A 24,579-nucleotide genomic window follows, 5' to 3' on the forward strand; every position below is an offset into this window, starting at 1 on the left:
CCACACAAATCAATGTACAATGAGCAACACATCTTTGGTGAAGTGTTGTACCTGTGTTTGTAGAGATACAGAGCGAAGCCGGCTATGATCATGGCAATAAAAGGCACTAAAATGGCTGCTGCCACTGAACTGCTATTGGAGGCAAAGTTATAGCCTGAATTCTCGACATTTGGATCAAGGCCCTCTGTAAAAGAACATACAAATAAAGCATTTAGAAAATATTGCTTTTACCTTTTCAAACAATACACCAATACACTATTGATTTCTGTCTTTCAATAACTAACCACAATTGAAAAGCGTTTCGTCAAAGCATGTGTTCGAACTGATTCGAAACCATGCAACAAATAAGAAATGAATCAATTAAATGGGCAAACTTCACATCTCACTGTTTTGTATAACTCAACTGGGGGACTTGATTTTGGGAGATGTCAGACTGCATTATCTTGACAATGCTTTTTAATTACAGATATCAAGACACGGCAAAGATGAAGTCATTTTGAATTCACTTTTCAATTTCGACCACAGAGCTTTCCTAAACAACGAGAGAGTGTCAGTGCACCTGTTCATCAGACAATGCCAAAAAGCTTCCCAATAACATCAAGGCTGCAAGTGGGAGATTCAATTAACTAACTCAATAGAGCCAGCTCATCAAACCAACTTGAAATGATGGAATATGGGTGCGCGCGCACACGCTCTTTCCACTACAGCCCCTCTTATTAATAAATCTTCTGTTTGCTCAATCTGTCTGACGATGTTGGGATAGGAGTCTATACAGCTGTCGTTTATAGATGAAGGCGCGCCTGTTTCATTATGGCAGGATTTGACAGACCGTTCACGTTTGGCCTCCACAAGATGTACACCAGAGACTTACACCAACCCTAGTTTTTCTTTCTCTCCTACGTTGTATTATAATAATACATAAAAAAAAATATTCACTGTTAAAATACTTGCTGAAACGTCTACATCCCATCCAGCCTGACACAGATAAACCCCTGTAATATGTTTCATTATAATGAATCAATCGGAATCAAGCATTCAAGAGAACATTGTAATAAAATGAATTATTTTCATTTATATCATCATATAACCGATAACTTGCATAGGGTATAAGTTGAGATATTGCTATGTTAAGCTAGTACACTGAACATCGGTTTGGGCTCCCATGTGGATTCAATTCAACAGAAGGACGCGAAGAACATGACATGATTTAATGCCGCTATAATTTCTGTCATTTATTTCTGCCAATATGTTGTTCCAAACCCATTCCAAACAATAATACACTTCTGTTTGTCTTTGAAGCACAAATGAAGCTTTAGATATTTCTGTCCCTCCATTTGAAAGCTTATTTGTGTTTAGAAGATGAGCCAAAGTCTTACGGGTTTGGAACGACATTGAGTACTTTTTAACTTGATCCCTTTAAAAAATAATATTTTTACAGACCTACAGTATTGTTCAAAATAATAGCAGTACAATGTGACTAACCAGAATAATCAAGGTTTTTAGTATATTTTTTATTGCTACGTGGCAAACAAGTTACCAGTAGGTTCAGTAGATTGTCAGAAAACAAACAAGACCCAGCATTCATGATATGCACGCTCTTAAGGCTGTGCAATTGGGCAATTAGTTGAAAGGGGTGTGTTCAAAAAAATAGCAGTGTCTACCTTTGACTGTACAAACTCAAAACTATTTTGTACAAACATTTTTTTTTCTGGGATTTAGCAATCCTGTGAATCACTAAACTAATATTTAGTTGTATGACCACAGTTTTTTAAAACTGCTTGACATCTGTGTGGCATGGAGTCAACCAACTTGTGGCACCTCTCAGCTGTTATTCCACTCCATGATTCTTTAACAACATTCCACAATTCATTCACATTTCTTGGTTTTGCTTCAGAAACAACATTTTTGATATCACCCCACAAGTTCTCAATTGGATTAAGGTCTGGAGATTGGGCTGGCCACTCCATAACATTAATTTTGTTGGTTTGGAACCAAGACTTTGCCCGTTTACTAGTGTGTTTTGGGTCATTGTCTTGTTGAAACAACCATTTCAAGGGCATGTCCTCTTCAGCATAGGGCAACATGACCTCTTCAAGTATTTTAACATATGCAAACTGATCCATGATCCCTGGTATGCGATAAATAGGCCCAACACCATAGTAGGAGAAACATGCCCATATCATGATGCTTGCACCACCATGCTTCACTGTCTTCACTGTGTACTGTGGCTTGAATTCAGAGTTTGGGGGTCGTCTCACAAACTGCCTGTGGCCCTTGGACCCAAAAAGAACAATTTTACTCTCATCAGTCCACAAAATGTTCCTCCATTTCTCTTTAGGCCAGTTGATGTGTTCTTTGGCAAATTGTAACCTCTTCTGCACATGCCTTTTTTTTAACAGAGGGACTTTGCGGGGGATTCTTGAAAATAGATTAGCTTCACACAGACGTCTTCTAACTGTCACAGTACTTACAGGTAACTCCAGACTGTCTTTGATCATCCTGGAGGTGATCATTGGCTGAGCCTTTGCCATTCTGGTTATTCTTCTATCCATTTTGATGGTTGTCTTCCGTTTTCTTCCACGTCTCTCTGGTTTTGCTCTCCATTTTAAGGCATTGGAGATCATTTTAGCTGAACAGCCTATCATTTTTTGCACCTCTTTATAGGTTTTCCCCTCTCTAATCAACTTTTTAATCAAAGTACGCTGTTATTCTGAACAATGTCTTGAACGACCCATTTTCCTCAGCTTTCAAATGCATGTTCAACAAGTGTTGGCTTCATCCTTAAATAGGGGCCACCTGATTCACACCTGTTTCTTCACAAAATTGATGACCTCAGTGATTGAATGCCACACTGCTATTTTTTTGAACACACCCCTTTCAACTAATTCAACTAATTGCCCAATTGCACAGCCTTAAGAGCGTGCATATCATGAATGCTGGGTCTCATTTGTTTTCTGAGAATCTACTGAACCTACTGGTAACTTGTTTGCCACGTAGCAATAAAAAAATATACGAAAAACCTTGATTATTCTGGTTAGTCACATTGTACTGCTATTATTTTGAACAATACTGTATAAGACAAGCACACACACACATACCCAGCCTCTGAAGTCCAAACTGGCCGAAACCTTTTCCTCGAACAAAGCCTTGGTACACAAATGAATCAGAAGAAGGCATGAACGACACCTGTGGAGAAAAGTACAAATCCGTAAGTAAAACTTTTTCAAAATGTCACAAATGAGCCACTGAAAGGTAAAATGTGTCAGTGATGTGAAAGACTACTTATGTTTGACATTTACTTTCCCCATCATTCCTCGCTGAGGCATAAAACGTGTACAAATCCACATACAAACACACATAAAACTAGCTTTCTCCCTCCTGTTTTACCTCTTGTGCTTTCTCGATCTCTCTCTCTTACATGAGCACACACACACAATAGTCACACACTCATGGCCCCACACTTTTAATTACACTCTCCCAGGTGCTTGTCCCAAGTGCATTGGAGGGGGGTAGAGACGTCTGGCCCTGATTACCCAGCAATGATTTAACTGACGTTTTAATTAAAAGAAAAACTTTGTCGGTTCTCTTCTATCCCCAGGAGTGACAAGCTGTGTGTGTGTGTGTGTGTGTGGTTCAGGGTTTCAGTAGTTACAAGCAGCCCAAGGTCTGGCCCTATACAAGAGCCCTTACATCAGCCTGTGAGTACTGAAGTACACTTTGAGCACCCTCAGGTTGCAGTGAAGGTTCAGAAATGTCCACCTTTCAAAGCATGGGCACGACTTTCAGAGGACTACATCTGCATGGAGTCATACCATGAAGGAGAAAGGACTTGCATCAACATAAAGCATGGCTGTTGAAATCAAATGTAAGATGCTTCTTTTTCCCAGTAACCAGTCCATTTACGGATAAGCCAATTGGAAAGCTGGGTCAAGTTGAATCACATATACGTGGTTCAAATATTTGATCTGCTGTTTCCTAATATCTTCAAAGCAAACAATATATTTGAATCTAATCCATTACAACGTGGAAAATCTGTAGAATCATCACAATGATTATTACTTCCACGTTTCACACTGCAGGGAGTCTTCATTTCAGAATGTCAGGATAATGATTCTACGGATGTAAGGCACACAAGGGCTTCCTGTTACAACTACGGGGAAGATCAGATGAAAGGGAAAGATGAATATACATACATGTCCATCCAAAGCCCAGTTGTCAATTTTGAACTTGTTCACGAAGATCTCCACAGGACCTCGAATCTGATACACCTGCAGCAACAACTGGGCTTCTTCTTTCTTATAGGTGCCTGCAGAAATGGGGAGGAGTTTTGATGGTTGTCATGAGTGCTCGCAAAAAAACAGAACTGTTCTTACTTTTTGCATGTGTGTTGGTTTCATATGCATTGACTCAATGTAACATTGATGATACTAGTACGATTTACTTTATATTTATAGTGACATTTACATGACATATTAAATATATGGAGTACAGATGAAAAATAAAAAGCAGATAGGCTTGTTGGAAAAGATTTGCGTTGACAGATTTCATAGAAAATTGCATAGTGTATGAAAGTCACAGACTAGCCTCAGACTATGATTCCATCCATTTGGAAGATATCAAACTTGTTTGATATTTTGAGCCAGTTGTAGAATTTTTTTTTTTTTTTTTTCCATTTATTACTTGTCTCATGGCAACAAGGCACGTGTTTCTGTGTGAGTTTGTTGTTTTAGGAATGCCTTGAAAGTCTAGTAATGTGTGATGTTCAGTCATTTAGTGTATGATGTCCATTTTTTTTCTGCAACGATTTACAAAGTCAACAAGTGCATGATGTTTAGTTTTTGAAAATTGAAAAATTGTGTAGTGTATCCCAGGCTTCAGACGTTCTGCAAAACATCTCCTTTTATGCTCCATGCAATAAAAACCAAATAATGTTTGGAGTACGTAACAAATACAGATTGTTTTTTATTTTTGGCTCAACTTTTTCCTACACAAAACACAGTGCTACAGGCAGTACAAGCCAGAAAGTTGGCATTCCCTTGCTGCTGAAGTGTCACAAATGAGTGGTTGGTAAAATGTGTTGTGAGGTTAAAATAAAAAACACTCACCAGCCAGATTGAGCTGTACTCCGCTGTGGTCCATGAGAGTGCCATTGACCCGATTGCTGAATGGTTCAAAAGCAGTTATGCTAAGCATTGCTGGCTGCTTCTTCCCTAGATATTCATACGAACCCCTCCAAAGAGAGTTCTTAGCAAAAACCCCACTTGGCACTGAGATAGAGGCACAGAAACGGAGAACACAATGAGAGAAACAAATACAAGAGCTATTGTATTATAAATTCAAGTGACTGAATTTTTTTAGGGGAATATTTAATTAACTTGCCTTGCATTATAAGATTACTTTAATTTATAGTAAACAGTGAAACCTACCGGGTTGCTTTGTGTTGGGCGGCTCTTGCACGGTTCCTACAGTTTTTCCGCTTGGTCTGTTATCAGCTATAGGACAAGTAAATATATATGGTGTCAGATGAAAAGGCAGAACACACCTGACATTGACCTTTTCAAAGCAGTACTAACAAACATGCTTACATGACCATATGGAATTTCACTTAATATATCTGAATACCCTGTGAAGTCTACTTCGCAGGACATTATAAGCTGATTGGACACACACAGTGGGGGAAAACAGCTTTATTAGATGTCATACGACTATGTTGTCTCTCTCTCTGGTCTCCCACAGGTGCTGTTTAATATCCTTCCACTGCAAAAGGCCAGAACCCTACTTTCGGCTTTATTATAAAAGATTTCAGCAACTACTAGACTATGATGCATTTAGGGTTTAACTTGAGACTAATGCCATACTCCTCCAGCAGAGTAAAAAGGAAACTGTTAATCTTATTTTTCTGCCTTATACATTCACAGTCGGCATGGTTAAATACGGCATGGGAACTGTTAATCTGACGATATGTTATAGCAGTCTGTGCTTTCCAGAACCAAATCAATGCATTCCACTGGGCTAATCAGAGCTCTACTAATATGAAATTTCAACAATAACATAATGAATTGGGCACAGCGATCAAACCGGTGTTGGAGATGAAACAGGTGGACGTGGCCATTTATCATCATTTGTAAAGAAGAAAAATCACAAAGTGGTTGAATACGGTAAATCATTAAGTCTGTAAATCAAGCAGATGGGCTGCACCAAAACACACGTGTTATGAACATGCTCAAAGCCAATCAATCAATTTCTTTTACATTTGCATGAAAAAACAAGATTTTAATTCAGTATATTTTAGTTTTTTTTTGGGCTCACACATCCATTTATAAAGTATTTTGTACATACGTGCACACAACGGAGGTTTCCCTGTCCAGCTGGCATCGGCCCTGCAGGTGCGGTGTTCAGATCCTCCAGCGAGGTAGAAACCAGGCTGACAGGCGTAGATGAGCGTATAACCCAGAGATGGCAGCTCTATAGCACCTACATCAGCCTGTGGAGGGAGCTCTGGCTGATTACAGTGATGAGCTGACGAGAGAAAGGAGAGAGAGAATCTTACATTGTAGAGAGTGTATTGTGTAAAAACAAACACACAAAAACACTAAATAACCATCCAAATTTAAATGAAATCAGAAAAGGATGCTCTGCTTTATTCATCACTTCAAATTATTTTTAAGACATTTTTTTTGTCAACCATTTAAAAAATAAAAAAAGTATGGTAACAGAAAAGTCAAACTAATGTGTTTGCAAAATCACGGCTAACCAATGCACTCAGGCTGCATGCCACTCCAGGTGAGGTTGGGCAAACATGTCCGAGAGATGGACCCCAGAAGGAGGTGGCCCTTTCGGCAGCTGTAGTATACTGAACTACCAATCTGTTGATGCAAAAACACAAATAGTCAATAAATGGCAAGAAAAAATGTGTTTGAGATGAACTGGTAACAGCCTTGGTTTGATGTGATTAGCACCTGGTAGCCTTGAGAGTTGTTCTGGTGGCCAAAGAGTGGAGTGCCAGGATCTACACAGCTGGTGTGACTGGGATCTGTGTTAAATAAAGAAATAAATTAAATAAACAAATAAATAAATAAATAAATAAATAAAAATCAGAGCAATTCTGCTTTGCCACCACAGGAATAAATCAAATTTTTAAATAATAAAACAGAAAAAAACTTATTTTTAAAACAATTTTACAGTATTATTGTTTTTACTGTATTTACAATTAAATAAATCTCGCCTTGAGTAGAAAGGTGGTTCTTCAAAAAAAAAAAAAAAATTGTATTGTGCAGGGTTGCCAGGTTTGCAATCAAAATCAGTCAAAGACAACATTTACTATTCAAAACTATCCCAAATCACCCCCCCCCCATTACACAATATAATAATTTGTCAGAACTGTTTTATTAATTTGTTTATATTGTAAGTGTGAGGACAGCGTGACTACATCAGCTGACCTATGCAAGATGGCTGGGTCCCACTCCAGGTTCCATCGTATTGGCAGTAACGGCGGGCAGAGCCAACCAGGATCAAAGGCGGGAAACATGAGAACGAAACAGAGGACAGGTATGTGAACCCTCTGTCTTCTCGCTTGCCCTGGGCTGGCATCCCTGGATCGCCACAAAATACAGCTGCAGAGAAAGAGAAACTTATTGAGGAAATTATTATACTATAAGGTATTGCCACCATCAGTCAAAACGTACAGCTAAAATGTAGAAACATCCAGTTATAAAATGTTATATGTGGATTTAAATGCTTATAAACAGTTATGGTAAACCAATTACAAAAATTGTAATTGGAGCCTTTAAAAAAATTCACACTTACGAAAACACTGCGGCCGTTCGCCACTCCAGTTTCCTATTCCCTGGCAGGTGAGAATAGTGGGAAGGGAAAGCTGGTAACCCTGATTACAGCTATAACTAATGCTGGATCCCCACTGGAAGTCAGACCCCACCACCTGACCATTTGGGATGCTGGGAGGTGCTCCACAAACAATGGCTGCGAGAGGACACATACAATCAATCATGTTGAACTAAACTAAAACAGCATATAGCGCAAGAGCCCAATAATTTGGAAGTACACAGGAAGCTTCCATTCACAAGAGGTGTACTCGAACCTTTGCAAACTGGCTTGGTGCCGTTCCATGTGCGATCCTTGGTACAGATGAGCGTGGAGGCACGATCGGCATCCATAGTGAAACCTGGCGAACACTGGAAGCTCACAGTGTGGCTGTACGTGAAGTCACTGCCCAGTCTGATACCATTAGCTGGCACTCCAGGATCTCCACAGTTAATGACTAGAAGTGGGCAGAGAGAGTAAAGCAAAGTCAAAGGAAAGCGATTTGTGCTGCAATAAGAGGAAGTACATGGCTAAATGACATGCGAGGACAAGTGTGCCAAATTTGGATGATTTGGAACCATTTTATAATTAGCCGTTTCATTGAAACAGATAACAAATTTAGGCAGAAACATTTTCATATTAAAAGGGTCATAAACTGTAAGCAACAAGATGTTTTATCACTCTTAGTGGTGCCTTTAAATTAATGAGCTGTTTAAGGCATCAGCTTTGGGAGGCTCTTTCCTCTAGTCACTTCCTGTAGCCTGAGGCCACCGGCACCTGCTCTGTGCCAAAGACACCAATGTGTCTGGAGCTGTAACGTTTGCACGTGACCACCATTTGCTCAGAGCCTGAACAGTGAGCATTGTGTTTTTATGAGCATGGCAAGTCCCTTGGGTGGCTGCCAAGATGGGGGACAGGGCTGGTCTCTATCTCTCCAACACAGAGCTGCTATGTAGATGTCCCTGATCAGCTTGAGTCCAGGGCTGGGATAATGGAGAACACTATGCCTCATTATTAATTCCTGTCCCACAATGCATCGAAAAGCTTCACGCGAACAAAACCAATTCAACTCCAGCCTCTGGATTCCTCAAGAGCTCGGCCAGTGAGAGCTGGACTATTCAGAGCAGTTAAGCGTAAGAGAATCTCGGGGATAAAACCATCCCATTCTAAAGTCACTTAAATATCCATTGAAAAGACACTATTAGCATAGTCGACTTATCCTGCATTCCATTCGACTCGGAAAGTGGGAATTTCCAACTTGCTATTTAGGAAATTGCAAAAGAAAGCCACTTGGAGTTGGAACATGGAAACTATCCAACTTAGAAATATGATTTGCTGAGATGGTGTGATCACGGTGTCACTTAGAGAGATCCACATGGGCAGTGATAGATGTTTACTTTTATGAAAATAAAAAGCAATAATAAATCAAAAGTACCTACATTTGAAAAAACAAGTTGAAATTAAAAAAAAAAAACTTGCCAAGACAAATGTGTGCAAACGAGGTAAATGATCCTCTCTCTTCATTATCCTACAGAATAAATGCTTACTTTATCCTCTGCAATTTGTTTGCTAGGATCTCGTCTTTGTTGACAGGTGAACGACTTCAAAGCTAATGATAACATTTTAATTTAAATTAATTGCTACTTGCTAATGCTATACAGAGGTACCCTAGTAAAATGTAATATATTTAGAATAAATTTAATTCATACTAAGTATGATTCAAATCTATTAACACATTTACTGACATATCGCTTGAGACTTACTGACTTTATTTGGATTACTACTTGTGCACAATGCACATTTCTTTATATTAAGCCTATAATGTATTTTAATATCACCATTGATTAGGACGCTATGAGCTTGGAGTAATAGCAAGAAATGTAAAGAAAATGTAATATACTTGCAATACCATATTTTTTTGGACTATAAGTAGCACTTCTTTTCATAGTTTGGCTGGTCCTGCGACTTATAGTCAGGTGCGACTTATTTATCAAAGAGAAAACATTACCGTCTACAGTCGCGAGACGGCACTCTATGCTGCTCAGTGTTTCTGTAGCCTCTCCCTGAACACACAGAGCCACTTGAATAAATGCCACTTATACTCCAGTGTGACTTATATATGTTTTTTCCTCGTCACAACGTATTTTTGGACTGATGCGACTTATAGTCCGAAAAATACGGTAGTTCCACTTCAGCACAATCCAATATACTTCATATTCAAATATACTTCATAGAAATATACTTTACAAATATTGTACCCAGGATGAGTCATCGATAAATTTGGTTTGCATTACCCCGGAAAAGCACTATACTATATTTAAAATGTTTATATTTGCTACTTTTGTCAAATTAGTTTAACTAGCATATACTGTTGACGGACTTAAAGCAGCTTTCATAATGCTGGCTTAAAAAAAAAAAAAAGAAAAAGATGTTTAATCTATTCAAAAACTCCTGCTGAGGTGTTGATGGGGCACCTGTGCATTCCGGCATGTCCCCGGTCCAGGTGCCATTGACAGTGCAATGACGAGTGAGCAGGCCGGTGGAGTAGTAGCCTTCTCTGCAGGAGTATGTGACAGAGCGGGAAAACACAAGTCCATCATGGAACTGGATCATGGCGTTGCGAGGAGTTCCAGGGTTTCCACAGGAGACCACTGTGAAAGACAACAAGAGAACGTCACATGAGATGCACTGTGACAAAGATACATGGACAGCATAGAACATGAATCCCAGGTTCAAGGGAGGGAGGCTGGCACACTACAGTACTAGGCAACTACACAATTTATAGGACATGCCTCTCCTCACACCTGGACAGTTATTTGTTAATTTAGCTTTTAATTAATTAACACATTTACTGCAGGAGATTTCGTACATTAAACAATCCTCTGCCCCAGGACAGGGCAGATGGAGCTTATTAATGGGTGGGTGCCAAAAAAGAGCAGGTGGGCACATACTCACAAACATGAACGCCACTAATATGGGCTCGAGGTTTGAGCACTGGAGACTTGCCAACATGAAAACAGAGAACTCGAGTGGTGAATACTTAAAACGACAAACCTGTTATCATCTGCTATTAAGTACAATAGTGTCCTTTGGCTCAAGTTTGGCATCAGGATACACATTTTACATTGGAAATCAAGTGGTGTCCCAACACTGTACCAAATATGATTATCAGACAAACCCAATTTTGAATGCTATCATGTTTGGGCGGCAATAATTCACAACACACTGTTTTCAGCATAATGTGCGGATAATTTTTCTAGTAAGAGGAGGATGAATTTGCGACAAAATACAGAGTTCCACTGGATAGAGAACCTTTGATGTCAATTTGAGAATAAAAAAAATACAAAAAATAAATAATAATAAAAAATCTGCTCCATTTTAAAAATGAATGACTCCAATTTATTTTTGCTTTGTGTTAAATTTGCATAGAAAAAATAAGTATACAGTATGATTAGCAGTTTATTAGGTCACACTTTATTTTAAAGTGTCCAATTCTCACTTTTAATAAACCATTAACTACATCTTTTGCCTTAATAAACTCCTAATTTGCGAATATAATATGAATATTTAGTAAGGTAGTTGTTAGGTTTAGGTATTAGGTACGATGTAGAATATGGCCACGGAGAATATGTGCTTTATAAGTATTAATAAACCACCAATATGTTAATAATAGGCAAGTTAATAAACAACTAGTTAATAGTGAGAATTGGTCCCTCTACTAAAGCCATAGTGTTTATTAATTATTCGCATGTAAGAATTTTCTCTGCTTTCCTTTATTTTTGCGTGTCACATTTTACCAGTTGACAACCACTATTTTTTATTATATTATATTACTATAAAGCACACCAATTCAGCAAAGAACAGTCTATTTCCTCGTATAAGTAAATGCTAGGAAATAAAAAATTTGTGATGGGGACATAAATGAAAAAAAGTCATCCTGATTTCCCCTTGCACTTAAAGACGATGAGCTTTTTATGGTGTATTCAGGATGTCAATTTATGAGAGGGGTTTTAGGTTGCTATTGATTTGCTCTCTTGAAACGTCTGCATTTTCTGAGAATCCACCTTTTAAGTCACCACAGTTTGTTGAACTGGCATGGTTAATAATAGCCCAAGGGTCATATCAATAAGAGAAACACAAACTCAGGCAGACACACAAGCGCACACATTTCAAACGCACAACCCCCCAAGCATTTGGGAGGTTGGAAGGGATCGAGATGACTGTGTGCTTTGTATGAGATGCAAAACTAAAAATATCTGGAATGTTTAGGGGTGACTGTTAACAAGATGCGAGATAAAACAAATGGCTGGTGTTAAAAAAGCAGGGTAAGAAAAATGGCAGGCATCTCCACACAAGTAATTAACCTGGGTTTTCTGCTTCTCTGACATGCCTTTCTCTGGGTTGTCAGCTTGACTCTGCAGGCACTTTACACAAACCAACACGAGCAGAATAATAATGCTGTTTAAGAGATAAGGAGAGAGTGCAAACACAGCAGCCCAGGGTCCAAGGGACCAGCAGGGCTGGCACAGTCGTTTCAGTATGTTGAGAGAAAGAAAACTCTGTACGAGTGGAAGTGTAACATGTGTACACCCCAGGTGTACTGAGCCACTTTAAAACTACAGCAGAGAACAGACGGGAACCAATCAAGATGAAAATAACTTCTCGCCAACCACTTTCTACCTCAGTCTGTCAGTGTGTCTGCATCTCGCTCTTTTGTTTTGCACAAGTTTAGACATTTGTGTGCAGACTCAAACCGCTATGAAACGACTCGCCTGGAAATTTGCATAGGCTACAATTTTGGGACATAGCAGAATCTTCTAGAGGCAGAAGCGATTAATCATTCAGCCGCATTCTTCTGTAGAACACCCAGGTTTCATTTTTCTTACCGTGGCATTCAGGCTGGATGCCCACCCAGCTCCCGTTGGCCAGGCAGGTTCGTTCAGAGGAGCCCTTCAGAACGTAGCCAGGCTCGCAGCTGAATCGTACGATGCTCCCTACCGTGAACTCCTCTCCCAGACGGATCCCGTGCACTGGAACGCCAGGGTCTCCACACAACCCAGCAGAATCCCCTGCAACAACACACATACATATGAGCACTTGGACACTTATTCTCATGGCAGTGTTAACAAACGATCTATCTTTAAATCAGGCCCATATTATCAATGTTCACTTTCTTCATTTTTTGGTTTGCCATTTAAAATTACATGATATTTGCTAAATGTACAATTCAGGGATAAATTGGTGATTTTAGTCACAGCTTGTTCAACCAACAAACACATGCTGTGCGGAGAAACTCAATAAAACTAAATCACTCCCATTAAAATCAATGGAGTTGTCTATATACCTCAAGTGCAATGCGTTTCAAACCCTTGGTGTAGTGTCTATGTACAATGAAAATACCCTTAAACCAGGCCAATTTAGATCCTTTGACAGCAAGTGATAAGAAAACTACTATCTAGATGCCCTGCAGGACTTTCAAACTTGCTCTCTATTACATTAGGTTTTCATTTAAAGAGGTTAACTGAGGTTTACACAAGATGATGAGTAATTTCATTCATATTTATTGAACAACTCTCTGCGGTAGACCTGGCAAAGGAGATGAAAAAGAGGCAACACAGCGGCTTGGTTAAGGTGATAATTTACTTTGGATAAGAAAGCACCAGGGACAGAAAATTTCCCTTAATTCCCCCTCTTATAATGCCGACCCATGTGCTCCATGGTGTTCTTCAGCAAATCCTCTTATTTTGATCCACTGATGCATTTACAAATGATCTTTCTATTCCCTTTATATCCTCTGGTAATGCTCAACAAAGAATCACTAATTTGAAATGAATGGTGAGTCTTTTGGTGAAGGGCGAAGTAAATATTAAAGAAATACTACTATTTATATAGCGCATATCGTCTTCAGAAACTCACACCGACAGGCCAGTTATTAACCACAAGATGTCTTGCAAAAAAAAGCCTAATGCACTTTTTGACAGCTGACAGCAAGAAACAGCAATCTTTCGAGAAATGTGAATGTTATGAATTGTGACATTAACCTGTCAGTGGTTTTACAGCCAGGGATGAAGCTCTTCTGGCATATCTGAGGGCTGCAATAGACTGATGTGTTTATAGTGGAGCAGGGCAGCTCATTACCTGGCAGGCATGTGGGAGTCTGTGTCGCCAAGCCCAATATGAGAAGATTAAACCAGTTTATGAGGGGACACACTCTTTACCCTTCTGGATGCTGCCTATATGGCGATATTGTATTACCACCCACTGATCTGGGCTGTAATCCTGAAGCCATTGATTCATCATCTCACACGCTTACGAGACCTCAGAGATTGTGCCATCTCAAATGTGAAAAATGGAGCCCATGCCCCACTATATATATATATATATATATATATATATATATAGACGGTTTCAACGGCATCAACATAAACAAACGTTAATGCGCGTGAGCGCTTTTGTGGACCTAACTTAACTTCCGGTAGACTCCAAATAGAATCAATAACAACAGTCAAGTCCCTCTAGAGTAGATATTTTTTGATAACAAACAAAATATGTTTGCTGCGTGGATCAGGCGGACTTAATGAAAATGCAAATTCATTCTTTACCAGCAGGAGATGTTTTAAAGCATAGACATAAAGCGCGAGAAATAGAGGTTTCCCCAGTAACAGCTGTAAACAAAGCAGAGCTGGTACGCTCACACGCTGCTTTATCAGGCATATAACATGCAAGTCCTCCTTCAGAAATACAGCGATATAAAAACAACTGTGCCTCGTTTTGATATTTAAACATAAATGTAAGGAATTCTTATTATTATTAAACGTGCAGTACGTTACGTAATGTTACGTTACTCGTGTTTATTTAACGAAGCTTTTTTGAAAATCGATCAGTTTTAAAATTGTGGCGAGTCTCCAAAAATAAATAAATGTATGGGAAACACATCCCGCAGCACAACCACCTGAGCCCAACTTCAGTTTACTCATCACCTTGGCTTTAACTGCGTTTGTAGAAGGCACTGCAGCCAGACCAATACAACACAGACCGGAAGTTAACTTAGGTCCAGGCGCGTGCGCCCGATGAAACCGTCTATATATATATATATACACATTATATGGACAAACATATTGGGATACACATCTTAATTATTAAATTCAGGATTCAAGTGTTTCAACAAGACCCATTGCCACAGGTGTATAAAAATCAAGCACCTGGACATGCAGTCTGCATTGTTTTTTTTTTATTTTATTATTATTATTTTAATTTTTTTTATGAGGAAAATTATGTTTTGAAGAGCTCAGTGAATTCAAAGTGTGTTACCTATGACTGAATGCCACCTTTGTAATAAGCCATATATATATTTATGTATATATAAATATATATTTATATACAAGTATTTATATATTAAATGTATATTTATTGTTTTTATAATCATTATGAAGTTAGCAAAAATATTCCCTCTTTTCTCTTAAGTTTACATTCCCTTGTGAGAGAATCTGTGAGTCTCTTTCATAACTACAAAAAACATAGGAGGGTTAATTAAATATAAAAATAAAATCAAAAAACTGTTTTATTAGTACTTTGATTTAGTACTGCCCTGAAGACATGGCATATTTACATGTACTCCACAAGACAACATATTTAACTCAATTTTACACAAATTATCTGGCTCAAATGTTTTCATGAACACAAGTAACCTTTGTGATAGCTGTGTATAAGTCCTTGCTTTGACCTGAGCTGCAAAGCTGGATCTCAACATCATACAGTCATTGTGATGAAGGACACAAATTAGCAGAGCCTGCTGGGAAACCAAAGAACCTGCAGTACCTGAAAGTTTTTTGGCAGCTTCACTGCTCAAGACAAAATCGGGACTCAATGACAAATAATATTTTACAAAGAAAGTAGTAAGTCTAATGTGTGTACATATAAAAAATTACAATGCGATATATATTTTAAATATTTGTATATACCAATAAATTAATATGATTGTCACTTTTGTGAAAAAAATCATTTTTGATTTTTAAGACATAAGTGTTCATTGAATCGATTGTAAAATCGATTTTCCATGTCTAAAAAATAAAAAGACGTTTCCTTTTTCAACATCAAATAACGGACGAACGTAAAGAGAGCGCTGGAAACGCACAAGTCAGCAATATTTCTTATTTATTGGCATGAAGTTTCTTGACTTGAGAAACGAAACAAGCCATGTGTGTTTTTTTAATTGAATGTTACCGACACTAGGCAGGCATATTGTAATGCGCAAAAAGGCGCAAAATAAGGCCATTACAAATGTATTGGACAGGAAAACAAGTCGATCAACATTTTCGGGGTCAAGAGGGGAGCGTTTTTTATTCACTATATGTCCAGCTGTTGAGAAGACGCGCTCCGACTGCACTGATGTCCCAGGGACACTCAGGTACAGCTGCGCAAGGTGGGGGTATTACTGCCAATTTTCCACCACAAAAGCCGGTCGCTGCCAGCTTGCAATGGTCCTTTTCATAACTCATAACTCGTCTACTGCACCGCGAGACCTCCAGATGCGACCTTTACATTGACTAACACTGAAATCATTCGCGCCAGACGCTCTATTCGCTTTTGGTGTGAACGCAGCATAAGAGGTCACTTTCGACGTCAATGGGTCTTATAGGAGCGTAAAATTGCTGGTATTTTCTGTCTAGCTTTCGCAAGGCATAATGCACTTTCGAAATTCTTTATGTTCTTTTTCTGCTTGTTTGTGAGATTTGTTACATCTATATATTTTAATTTTTTCATTATTTTAAAATTAATAGTGTAAATATTTGGTTAAAATCGATTCCCCATTTTCATTTTCGAAACCTTTTTTGGTTGGTCCGATCGATTGTGCAATCGATTTTCAAACTCAAAATGACAGCCCTACTAAATAAAAACAACAATGAAGACAGACAGACGAGTATGTTGAGAAGGGAAAAGATGTGAAGTACCAGAGCAATGTGGCAGGGAGCCGCTCCACTGGCCGTCCAGCTGGCACATGCGGGTGGTATTGCCCACAATGCTGCGCTGCCCGATGCAGCTGAAGCGGATAACGGAGCCCACTGTGCGCCTGTCCCCCGATATCTGTGCATACGGAGGCATGCTGGGCCGATCACATAGAACCACTGTGACATAAAAAAAGGGCAAACCTTACCTACAGTGCACACTGTCAGCTCATGTGTTTAAACAATGCAGAGTAAAGAAGGTCATGAAATTATTTGAGTAATGGTTTATCAGGCTAAGATGACTTACAGAGGCACTTGGGTAGGGAACGGTCCCATGTGCCATCGCCTTGACAGCTCAGAGTGCTGGTGCCCAGCAGGTAGTATCCAGGGTTACAGCTGTAAGAAACTGTGGTCTGGAAACTGTAACGATGAGGCCCACTGGGCAGGACCTGTCTGACACCATTTTCAACATGTCCCGGATCAGTGCAGTTCACAACTGAGATGCAGATAGAGTGGGCGAGAGTAAGCAAGAAAGAAAAAGACACAGAGAAAAAAGGTTATGAAGAATGCTGTTAAGAAGAACACTGCAATACAAGTTTTTGTTGTTGTTGTTGTTGTTGTTTCTCTGCAAGAACACATTGAATGGATCAAAAATAAAAGCAAATATATATTTATTAAATAATTCCGTTTTTTTTTTGTTTTTTTTACTTTCAACAATCTTGAAATATCACTGAGTCCATAATAAAAATAAGCACACAAAAGTTGATCAACATTGATATTAAAAATTGTTTCCTAATCACAGGAATAAATTACATTTTAAAATAGAAAACCGTTATTGCAACCTGTAATAACATTTCATAATATTTTACTTGGTGAACATACAGGCTTCTTTCAAAAAGATTTAAAAAAAAATGTACTGACACCAATTATTAAACAATGGTTCATGGCATAATGTGCCTTAATAATTTAAGTCAGAACTGTTTTTTTTTTTTTTTTTTTTTTTTGGGCATAATTAATTTCTATTTAATTTAAAAGAGACCTTTGTGTACATGTCTGCCCAAATGATATATATATATATATATACATCCATCTATCTATCCACCCATCTATCTATCTATCTATCTATCTATCTATCTATCTATCTATCTATATATATATATATATATATATATATATATATATATATATATATATATATATATACATATATATAATCTATCTATCTATCCATCCATCCATCCATCCATCCATATATATATATATATATATATATATATATATAAATAAATAAACAGCCATCTAATAGCAATACATCTCCTCTGTTCAGTCCCAGTAAAATCTGCGTCCTTCTCCACAACAAGCCAATCTAAATGATGGGCAACTGTGGCATGCAAATCACATTCAACACTCATTTTTGGCCTTGTTTATGCCATTAATTGATTTGTGCAATTTCTTTAGCGAATTGTGTGAAATAAAACGACGCTGCCAGTGGGCAGAGATTATTTCTGATATCCAACCAAACACTTTCAACCACACAAAATGACAGAAAAAGACGATTTACAAAGAAGATTAAAGGCTTCTAAAAAATAACTTCTGTAAATATTTGAAACCACATGAACACAAACAGTTGCTTCATTAACGGCTGGCTGAGGACATGAACTGGGCTTAGAGAGAGGAGAGATGGAGACCAAAAACCAGCAGAGAACAGAAGGACAAAAGTGCATGATGAAGAACCTAAAACAGAAATCAGCACTAATTCATATTCATTCATGCACTAAAAAGAAACTAAATATACATTAAAGTGCAAGTGCAATTGAGCAGGCCAAGATAATAAGATGGGTCATCATGTTAAACTATGTTTTGTTTTTCAAGTACTTCAACTGATTCAAACTAATTCAGCTGAACACACTTCTGGAGACATTTTACGTTCAATTATGGGGAAACAGTCAAGTCGAATGAAGAGGACAGGCTTCCTTATTTGTCTCCAGAGTGTTCCTTCTGCTGTTTCAGGCCAGCAACGTTTCCTTAAAATCTCTCCGTTAGGGACAGCTTGTCAGCGGAATTAGACTTTCCAGGGTAGTAATGCATGCTAATGCCTTTAATAGCTCTTAGCAGAGCCAGCCAAAGCCATTTTCGATGATGCAACCATTTATAACTTAACTATACTAGCTGGATTTTCAACTAAAATGCTAATGGTTAACCTGTTAAATGTCACCCCGTCCCGTATACGGGACGCCTACGTTGACTATACTATATTACAATCAAATTTAATCTAATCTTGACAAACTATATATCGTTGGAAAAGGTCTAAGACTCCCAAATATATATTATATCAATATTTTTTTGTTAAAAATTATGTAGGAAAAGTAATAGATTAATTTATGACAAGAGTGCACCCTCAGAAATCTACATTACAAAAGGAGCTTTGACCTTTGTTTAAAAATAAGACTTCCTCGTTGCCTTTTTCTCTATCACATTTTAGAAATCATCAGAAGTTATATATCACTTGAAAACATAAAATCTCAAAATTCATCCTTCAAAACCCATTTTAAAATCAGACATTGCATTACCATGTAAATGGCACATCAAAATCATGTTACAAAATGTTTTTAGACATGAAATATAAAAATTTAGGTGTGTATCATGCACATTCAAGTCTATCTTCAAAAACGCGAGTGACAGTTATCAGGTTAAATTAGAAATAATTGCACACATAAAATCAATAGAAAGAGAGAAAAAGCAGAAAAAGAAAAGAAAAAAAAACATGGGAAAACCATTTGTTTATTTGTGCTTGGCCATAATACAGTATTAAAATTGATGCTCCTGCTGGCCAGTGGCAATTTTTTGAGGATAGGTGGTTCAATTATCTACAGATATGAGTCTAACCAACTTATCTGTGTGGTTTGGGAGGCCATTTTAGCCGATAGAAGCGGCTCACTCAGACACAAATTGGTGCTGATTAGCGGGGCTGTGCAGAGGCCTACTAAATTATTGATGCAGCTCCGAGCTCATAGCATTTTTTACCCGCTCCTTTTGTGCCATTAAACGGCCATCTTCCCACGCTCAGTGCTAATGACGGACCATGATGGAGAGGAGACCGTGACTGATATGATCAGACCACTTCAACTTCCTCAGTCAGAGTAAACACACATTTATAATCTAAAGAAGGAATGGATGCAACGTCAAAGATTCAAATTAAGCTCATGCAGATCAATCAGAGTGATGGCATGCATTCATAACCTGTGCAATTGTTTCACTGTTCCCAGAAAATATTAAGCACACGACACTAATGACAAGTGATTTCTGAAGGATTAAAGCAGCTTCTACAGTCCTATATATATATATATATATATATATATATATATATATATATATATATATATATATATATATATATATATATATATATAATGAAAAGCATTACTTTCATTATTTAAATCATTTAAATGCTGTTATTTCTCAGTTAAGGACCATTAGAACGCGTACTCTTGTTCTGCACCATGCTGAGGTATAGAGCAGATTTGAATAGAGCAGTCAAGTTATTTTAACGTAACAGCACTATTCACATTTCCTTGTCAAGTTACACACATACAGTACACACTACGGATCACCACTGATGATGAAGCCACAGGACTTACTTTTACACTTAGGCAGAGCGTTGCTCCACTGGCCGTTGGGCTGACAGTGAGATTTGATTGCACCCTGCAGAACATAACCAGGGTTGCAGGCAAAACGCACAATGTCGTTCAGGTTAAACTGCATTCCCTGGGTCACACCATTAGCAGGGGTGCCTGGATGTCCACAGGTGATGGCTAACAGAAAATCAGAGCGACATATTAATATCCATTTACATGATTTTTTTATTTCTCAGAGGAATGCAACTGTCAAAAGGCGTCATATCAGGTTGCTTAAGCAACACTTACGGACACAGACAGGAGTCTTTCCGGACCAGCGGTGGTCCTGCTCACAGATGCGAACAGACACGCCGATGAGTCGGAAACCAGGATTACACTGGTAAACGACACTGCCTCTGTAGTTGTAATTCTCTCCGATGATCTGGCCATTCACAATAGGCTCTGGTGTGCCACAATGCCCAGCTGTTGAAGAAAAATACCGTAAATGCTCATTTAGAGAACATAAGGGTACATTTTCTCATTTCTTTTACATGATGGAGTCCCATAATGGAAGTAAAGAGACTCACCAAGACATTGGACCTCAGCTCCACTCCACAGGCCATTGGACATGCACTCTCTCACTCTGGAGCCCACCAGAGTATAACCCGTGTTACAGGAAAAAATGGCAGTCGCTCCGTACACGGTTAATGTTCCTATTTTATTCCCATTCGGAGGGGTTCCAAGGTCACCACAGGAAATGACTAGGTAAAATCAGATAAAAAATGTATTAGTATTATTATCATTATTATTTTTTTTTTACTATGAACAGAATTTCATTTTAAAGTCCTGAAATTGACCCCACCCCAACCTTTATTTGGTATGTAAATTGAATAGTAAATTATATCATAACATACTAGATCAGGGGTTTTCAATTAAAGTTTGAAAATCCATCCATCCATTCTCCAAACCACTTATCCTAATTTAAATCAAAATTTTAAACAAATCCTCATTTGAAAATATTGTGGTCTCAACGCATATGTCTTAATGTCACTAAATACTCCACTCACTTTCACAGGACGGTTTCGGCTCAGGGTAATCCCAGGTGCCGTTAGCTTGGCAGCGTATGACCCTTTGACCCTTGTAGAAATATCCAGGGTCACAGGTCAGCATCATCATGGCCTCATATTTATTCTGCATGCCATAAATAAGCCTCCACCTCCCATGATCCACTGCGGAGTGGCCGATGTCGGGGCAGGTCACAGCTGGAGGGTCAAAGGTAGTAATACAGATTTGCTGTTTGGTTAAGACCTGCAGCAACATATGTCTTATGTCCGTCCATCCTTCCATCCTTCCATCCATCCAGTAGTTTATTCTTTTGCAAAATTGTTCCATTAATTTCCATGTTTAAATTAAATTTTGATTTCAAGATTATATGTGGCCTAGGACTTTTCAAGTGAAAGAAAAAAGATAATAAATAATACCCATCAAGATAATACCCATTTTGTCTTTTCTTTCTTTTATCAATCTTTTATGTAAATAAGGACAGTGACTGGGGCGTTCAGGAACTCACGGACGCAGCGAGGGCGGGTCTCCATCGGGCTCCACCTCCCAGACTCTTGACAAAGCGTTGACACCGGCTGAGCATTGGCCAATCGGAAACCAGGATTACAAGAAAATGAGACTCTAGAGCTGAGAGTGAAGTCCTGCCCGATGACAGTGCCATTCACTGGTGCAAGGGGCATCCCACAGGAAACAACTGTGAAGGAGAGAAAGATTCTGACCTCAAAAACAAACTAAAATATTTTCTCACAAAACCCTAAGGAAAGTGGGTATTTTTTTTGCCATCACATTTCAAAGAACACTCAGTGTAAACACACTCCATGAACACACCAAAAGCAGCAATGCAACTGTGCAAACACAAGCTTGCAGTGGTTCTGGGAAGGTAAACAAGAGCAGCTAGAAAGCAACTGGCACAAGATGTAGATTACATCCGGACATGGACTAAGAACACAGTGAGAACGCCAACATTCTGTACAGCCACCAGTGAGTAAATACAGTATAAACACAACAATCTCTCTGGCCTCAACAAGTATTTGGGCACTTCAGCCATATGCAAATACAGAAATGTCTATGTCATACACAGCAAAATATAAATCAACATTCATTATTAAAAAAGCAAATACTGTAGAAACAGAAACAAAAAAAAATCTAAATAAACAAACAAAAATTTGCAGATGACACTTGGTTTGGTGTTTTATCATTGAATGCAACAATAAACATTTATTTAAAAAAGCTAACATTAAAAAGAAAGCAAATATGATGAACAAAATACTACAATAAATACAATTTTTAAATAATAATACAAAATATAAGTATTTTTTTTTTTTTTTAATTGACACCCACAGATGTCATCTGCCATCTTAATTTGTCATTTAGCAATTACATCTATCCAATGTGATTTACAGTAAACTTAGAGCAACAGTCCCTCTGGATCAACCCAAGGTTGTCTTTCTCAAGGCCACAATAGAAACGATTTCAGGATTTTTAGGGTTGATGATTGGTCCCTCGTTTGTTTGAACCAACAAACTTTTGATGTTCAGCCCAGACCAGTAACCACTATATGTATTCTCTATAGGTCTCAAAGGTCATTATAATGCCTCTTCTTTCAAAGGACTGACACATAATGGATTTAATATCAAACTACTCAACTTTCAATCAATCATGAGTCAACTACATTCCACTTTCCAATACAAAAACCTCCTTTCAGCATGTTCAATAGAGATGTCAATGTGCCTAAGGCATCTCACACCGTCCCTGTCAAAGAGAAATTCACCTCTCTCACAGGTGAGGCCTTTGTTAGCCAGGAAGTGGTGATAAAACGAAGCAATTCAGAGACTGCAAAACGGCAGACCCCGTGGAGGCCGCTTCTTTAGTGGATGATAACTGCCTCTTTCTGAGGAGACTCTCCCATCGGACAGGACATTAGCACTAGTCTCGCAGCTATGGCTCCTGGCTAACCCATTTATTGTGATGAGCAATTTGACAGATGCAGCCAAGCCCTAAACATTGATTGAATACGGAATCAGCCACACCGGCGCCGGTCTTTCGCAGAGAGGGTTCAGCGATGAAAGGCGGATAATCGCCTCCAGACTTTGTCCAAGGTATTTCAGACAAGATTTTCAGACTCACCTTGACAAAGCGGCACTGGAGCGTTCCATTGGTAGATGCCCTGCGGGGAGCGGGTGCAGGTGGCGGTGGTCTGGCCAATCAGGTTGAAGCCCCGGTCGCAACTGAAGCGCAAGGTACTGCCAAGTTTTGTGCCTGTCTGGCTATGCACCGAGCCATTCACAGGAGGGTCTGGGGTACTGCAGTAAGCCGCTGTAGCACATACGAATGTAAACACAGCCAGAAGTCAAAAACACACGAGTCTGTGAAACCTGCTGCTTATTACATTTTGATTCCTCATCCTGTTTACTGGAAATAGCGGATATTAATGCAGCCGAGAGCTGAGGTCTGATTAAAAAGACGCTAAATTGTAATTTCAAGTCTAAATTATAATTCAGAATACAACGAGAGTCATTATACAAAGTTATGTTGTTTAGCATATGCAATCCAGGCCACATTCTCTCCTGTGGCACACGAGGCATCCGAGATCAGATCTTAGCAGGCTGTTCTGCTTGCAGACCAAACAAGAAAAAGAATGACGGTAATGATACCAGCATAATATTTAAAAAGGAGGTATGGAGGAAATTAGGAGGAAATGGGGCAGGAATGCAATTTGTCGCATTATTAATCGCTATGACCGCATCACAAGCCTATCTGTTTCACGAGTTCACATATTCATATAACCCTTCAGTGCTACAGGTAAACAGGTTTGGCTAGCTGCCCGTAATGCAGGGACTTGAGGAAGTCGCCCCCTGGACTATTTAATTAATGTAAGTTAATTAGTATTAGATTAGTGGAGGTTTCCTGGAAAAGGAAGAGAGGAAGACTAATACAAACCATTTTCTTAAGCTTTATTTTTTGTTATAAAACAAGCAAAGTTAACTTGCGAAGGCAAACTGCACAGAGAATTCATTCTAGGTATATTCAAGATACACTATGCAAAGGATGATGCAAAAATACTGATTAAGAAAATGATTTTCTGCAGTTCAAGCAGCCGCTTATGTATATGCCCCCGTGTTGGATTAGATGAACAA

The 24,579-nt window shown here is 38.6% G+C and overlaps 1 protein-coding gene across 1 annotated transcript in view; it reads right to left on the reverse strand.

Moving 5' to 3' along the window:
* LOC127978954 (CUB and sushi domain-containing protein 2) overlaps nt 1-24,579 on the reverse strand; it is a 274,020-nt gene that overhangs the window by 7,068 nt on the left and 242,373 nt on the right. The window contains exons 49-69 of the mRNA XM_052583978.1: nt 23,570-23,758; nt 21,951-22,136; nt 21,448-21,642; nt 20,968-21,141; nt 20,690-20,863; nt 20,405-20,578; nt 17,074-17,262; nt 16,773-16,946; nt 12,708-12,890; nt 10,296-10,472; nt 8,099-8,278; nt 7,807-7,980; nt 7,440-7,613; nt 6,960-7,033; nt 6,755-6,866; nt 6,340-6,519; nt 5,427-5,492; nt 5,106-5,267; nt 4,194-4,306; nt 3,099-3,186; nt 52-184 (exon numbers count right to left, since the gene is read on the reverse strand). Of these exons, the coding sequence (XP_052439938.1) occupies nt 52-184; nt 3,099-3,186; nt 4,194-4,306; nt 5,106-5,267; nt 5,427-5,492; nt 6,340-6,519; nt 6,755-6,866; nt 6,960-7,033; nt 7,440-7,613; nt 7,807-7,980; nt 8,099-8,278; nt 10,296-10,472; nt 12,708-12,890; nt 16,773-16,946; nt 17,074-17,262; nt 20,405-20,578; nt 20,690-20,863; nt 20,968-21,141; nt 21,448-21,642; nt 21,951-22,136; nt 23,570-23,758 (3,271 nt within the window). The remainder of the gene's footprint in view (nt 1-51; nt 185-3,098; nt 3,187-4,193; nt 4,307-5,105; nt 5,268-5,426; nt 5,493-6,339; nt 6,520-6,754; nt 6,867-6,959; nt 7,034-7,439; nt 7,614-7,806; nt 7,981-8,098; nt 8,279-10,295; nt 10,473-12,707; nt 12,891-16,772; nt 16,947-17,073; nt 17,263-20,404; nt 20,579-20,689; nt 20,864-20,967; nt 21,142-21,447; nt 21,643-21,950; nt 22,137-23,569; nt 23,759-24,579) is intronic.

Source organism: Carassius gibelio, chromosome B19 (assembly GCF_023724105.1).
Source record: "Carassius gibelio isolate Cgi1373 ecotype wild population from Czech Republic chromosome B19, carGib1.2-hapl.c, whole genome shotgun sequence".
Classification (NCBI taxonomy): Eukaryota; Metazoa; Chordata; class Actinopteri; order Cypriniformes; family Cyprinidae; genus Carassius; species Carassius gibelio.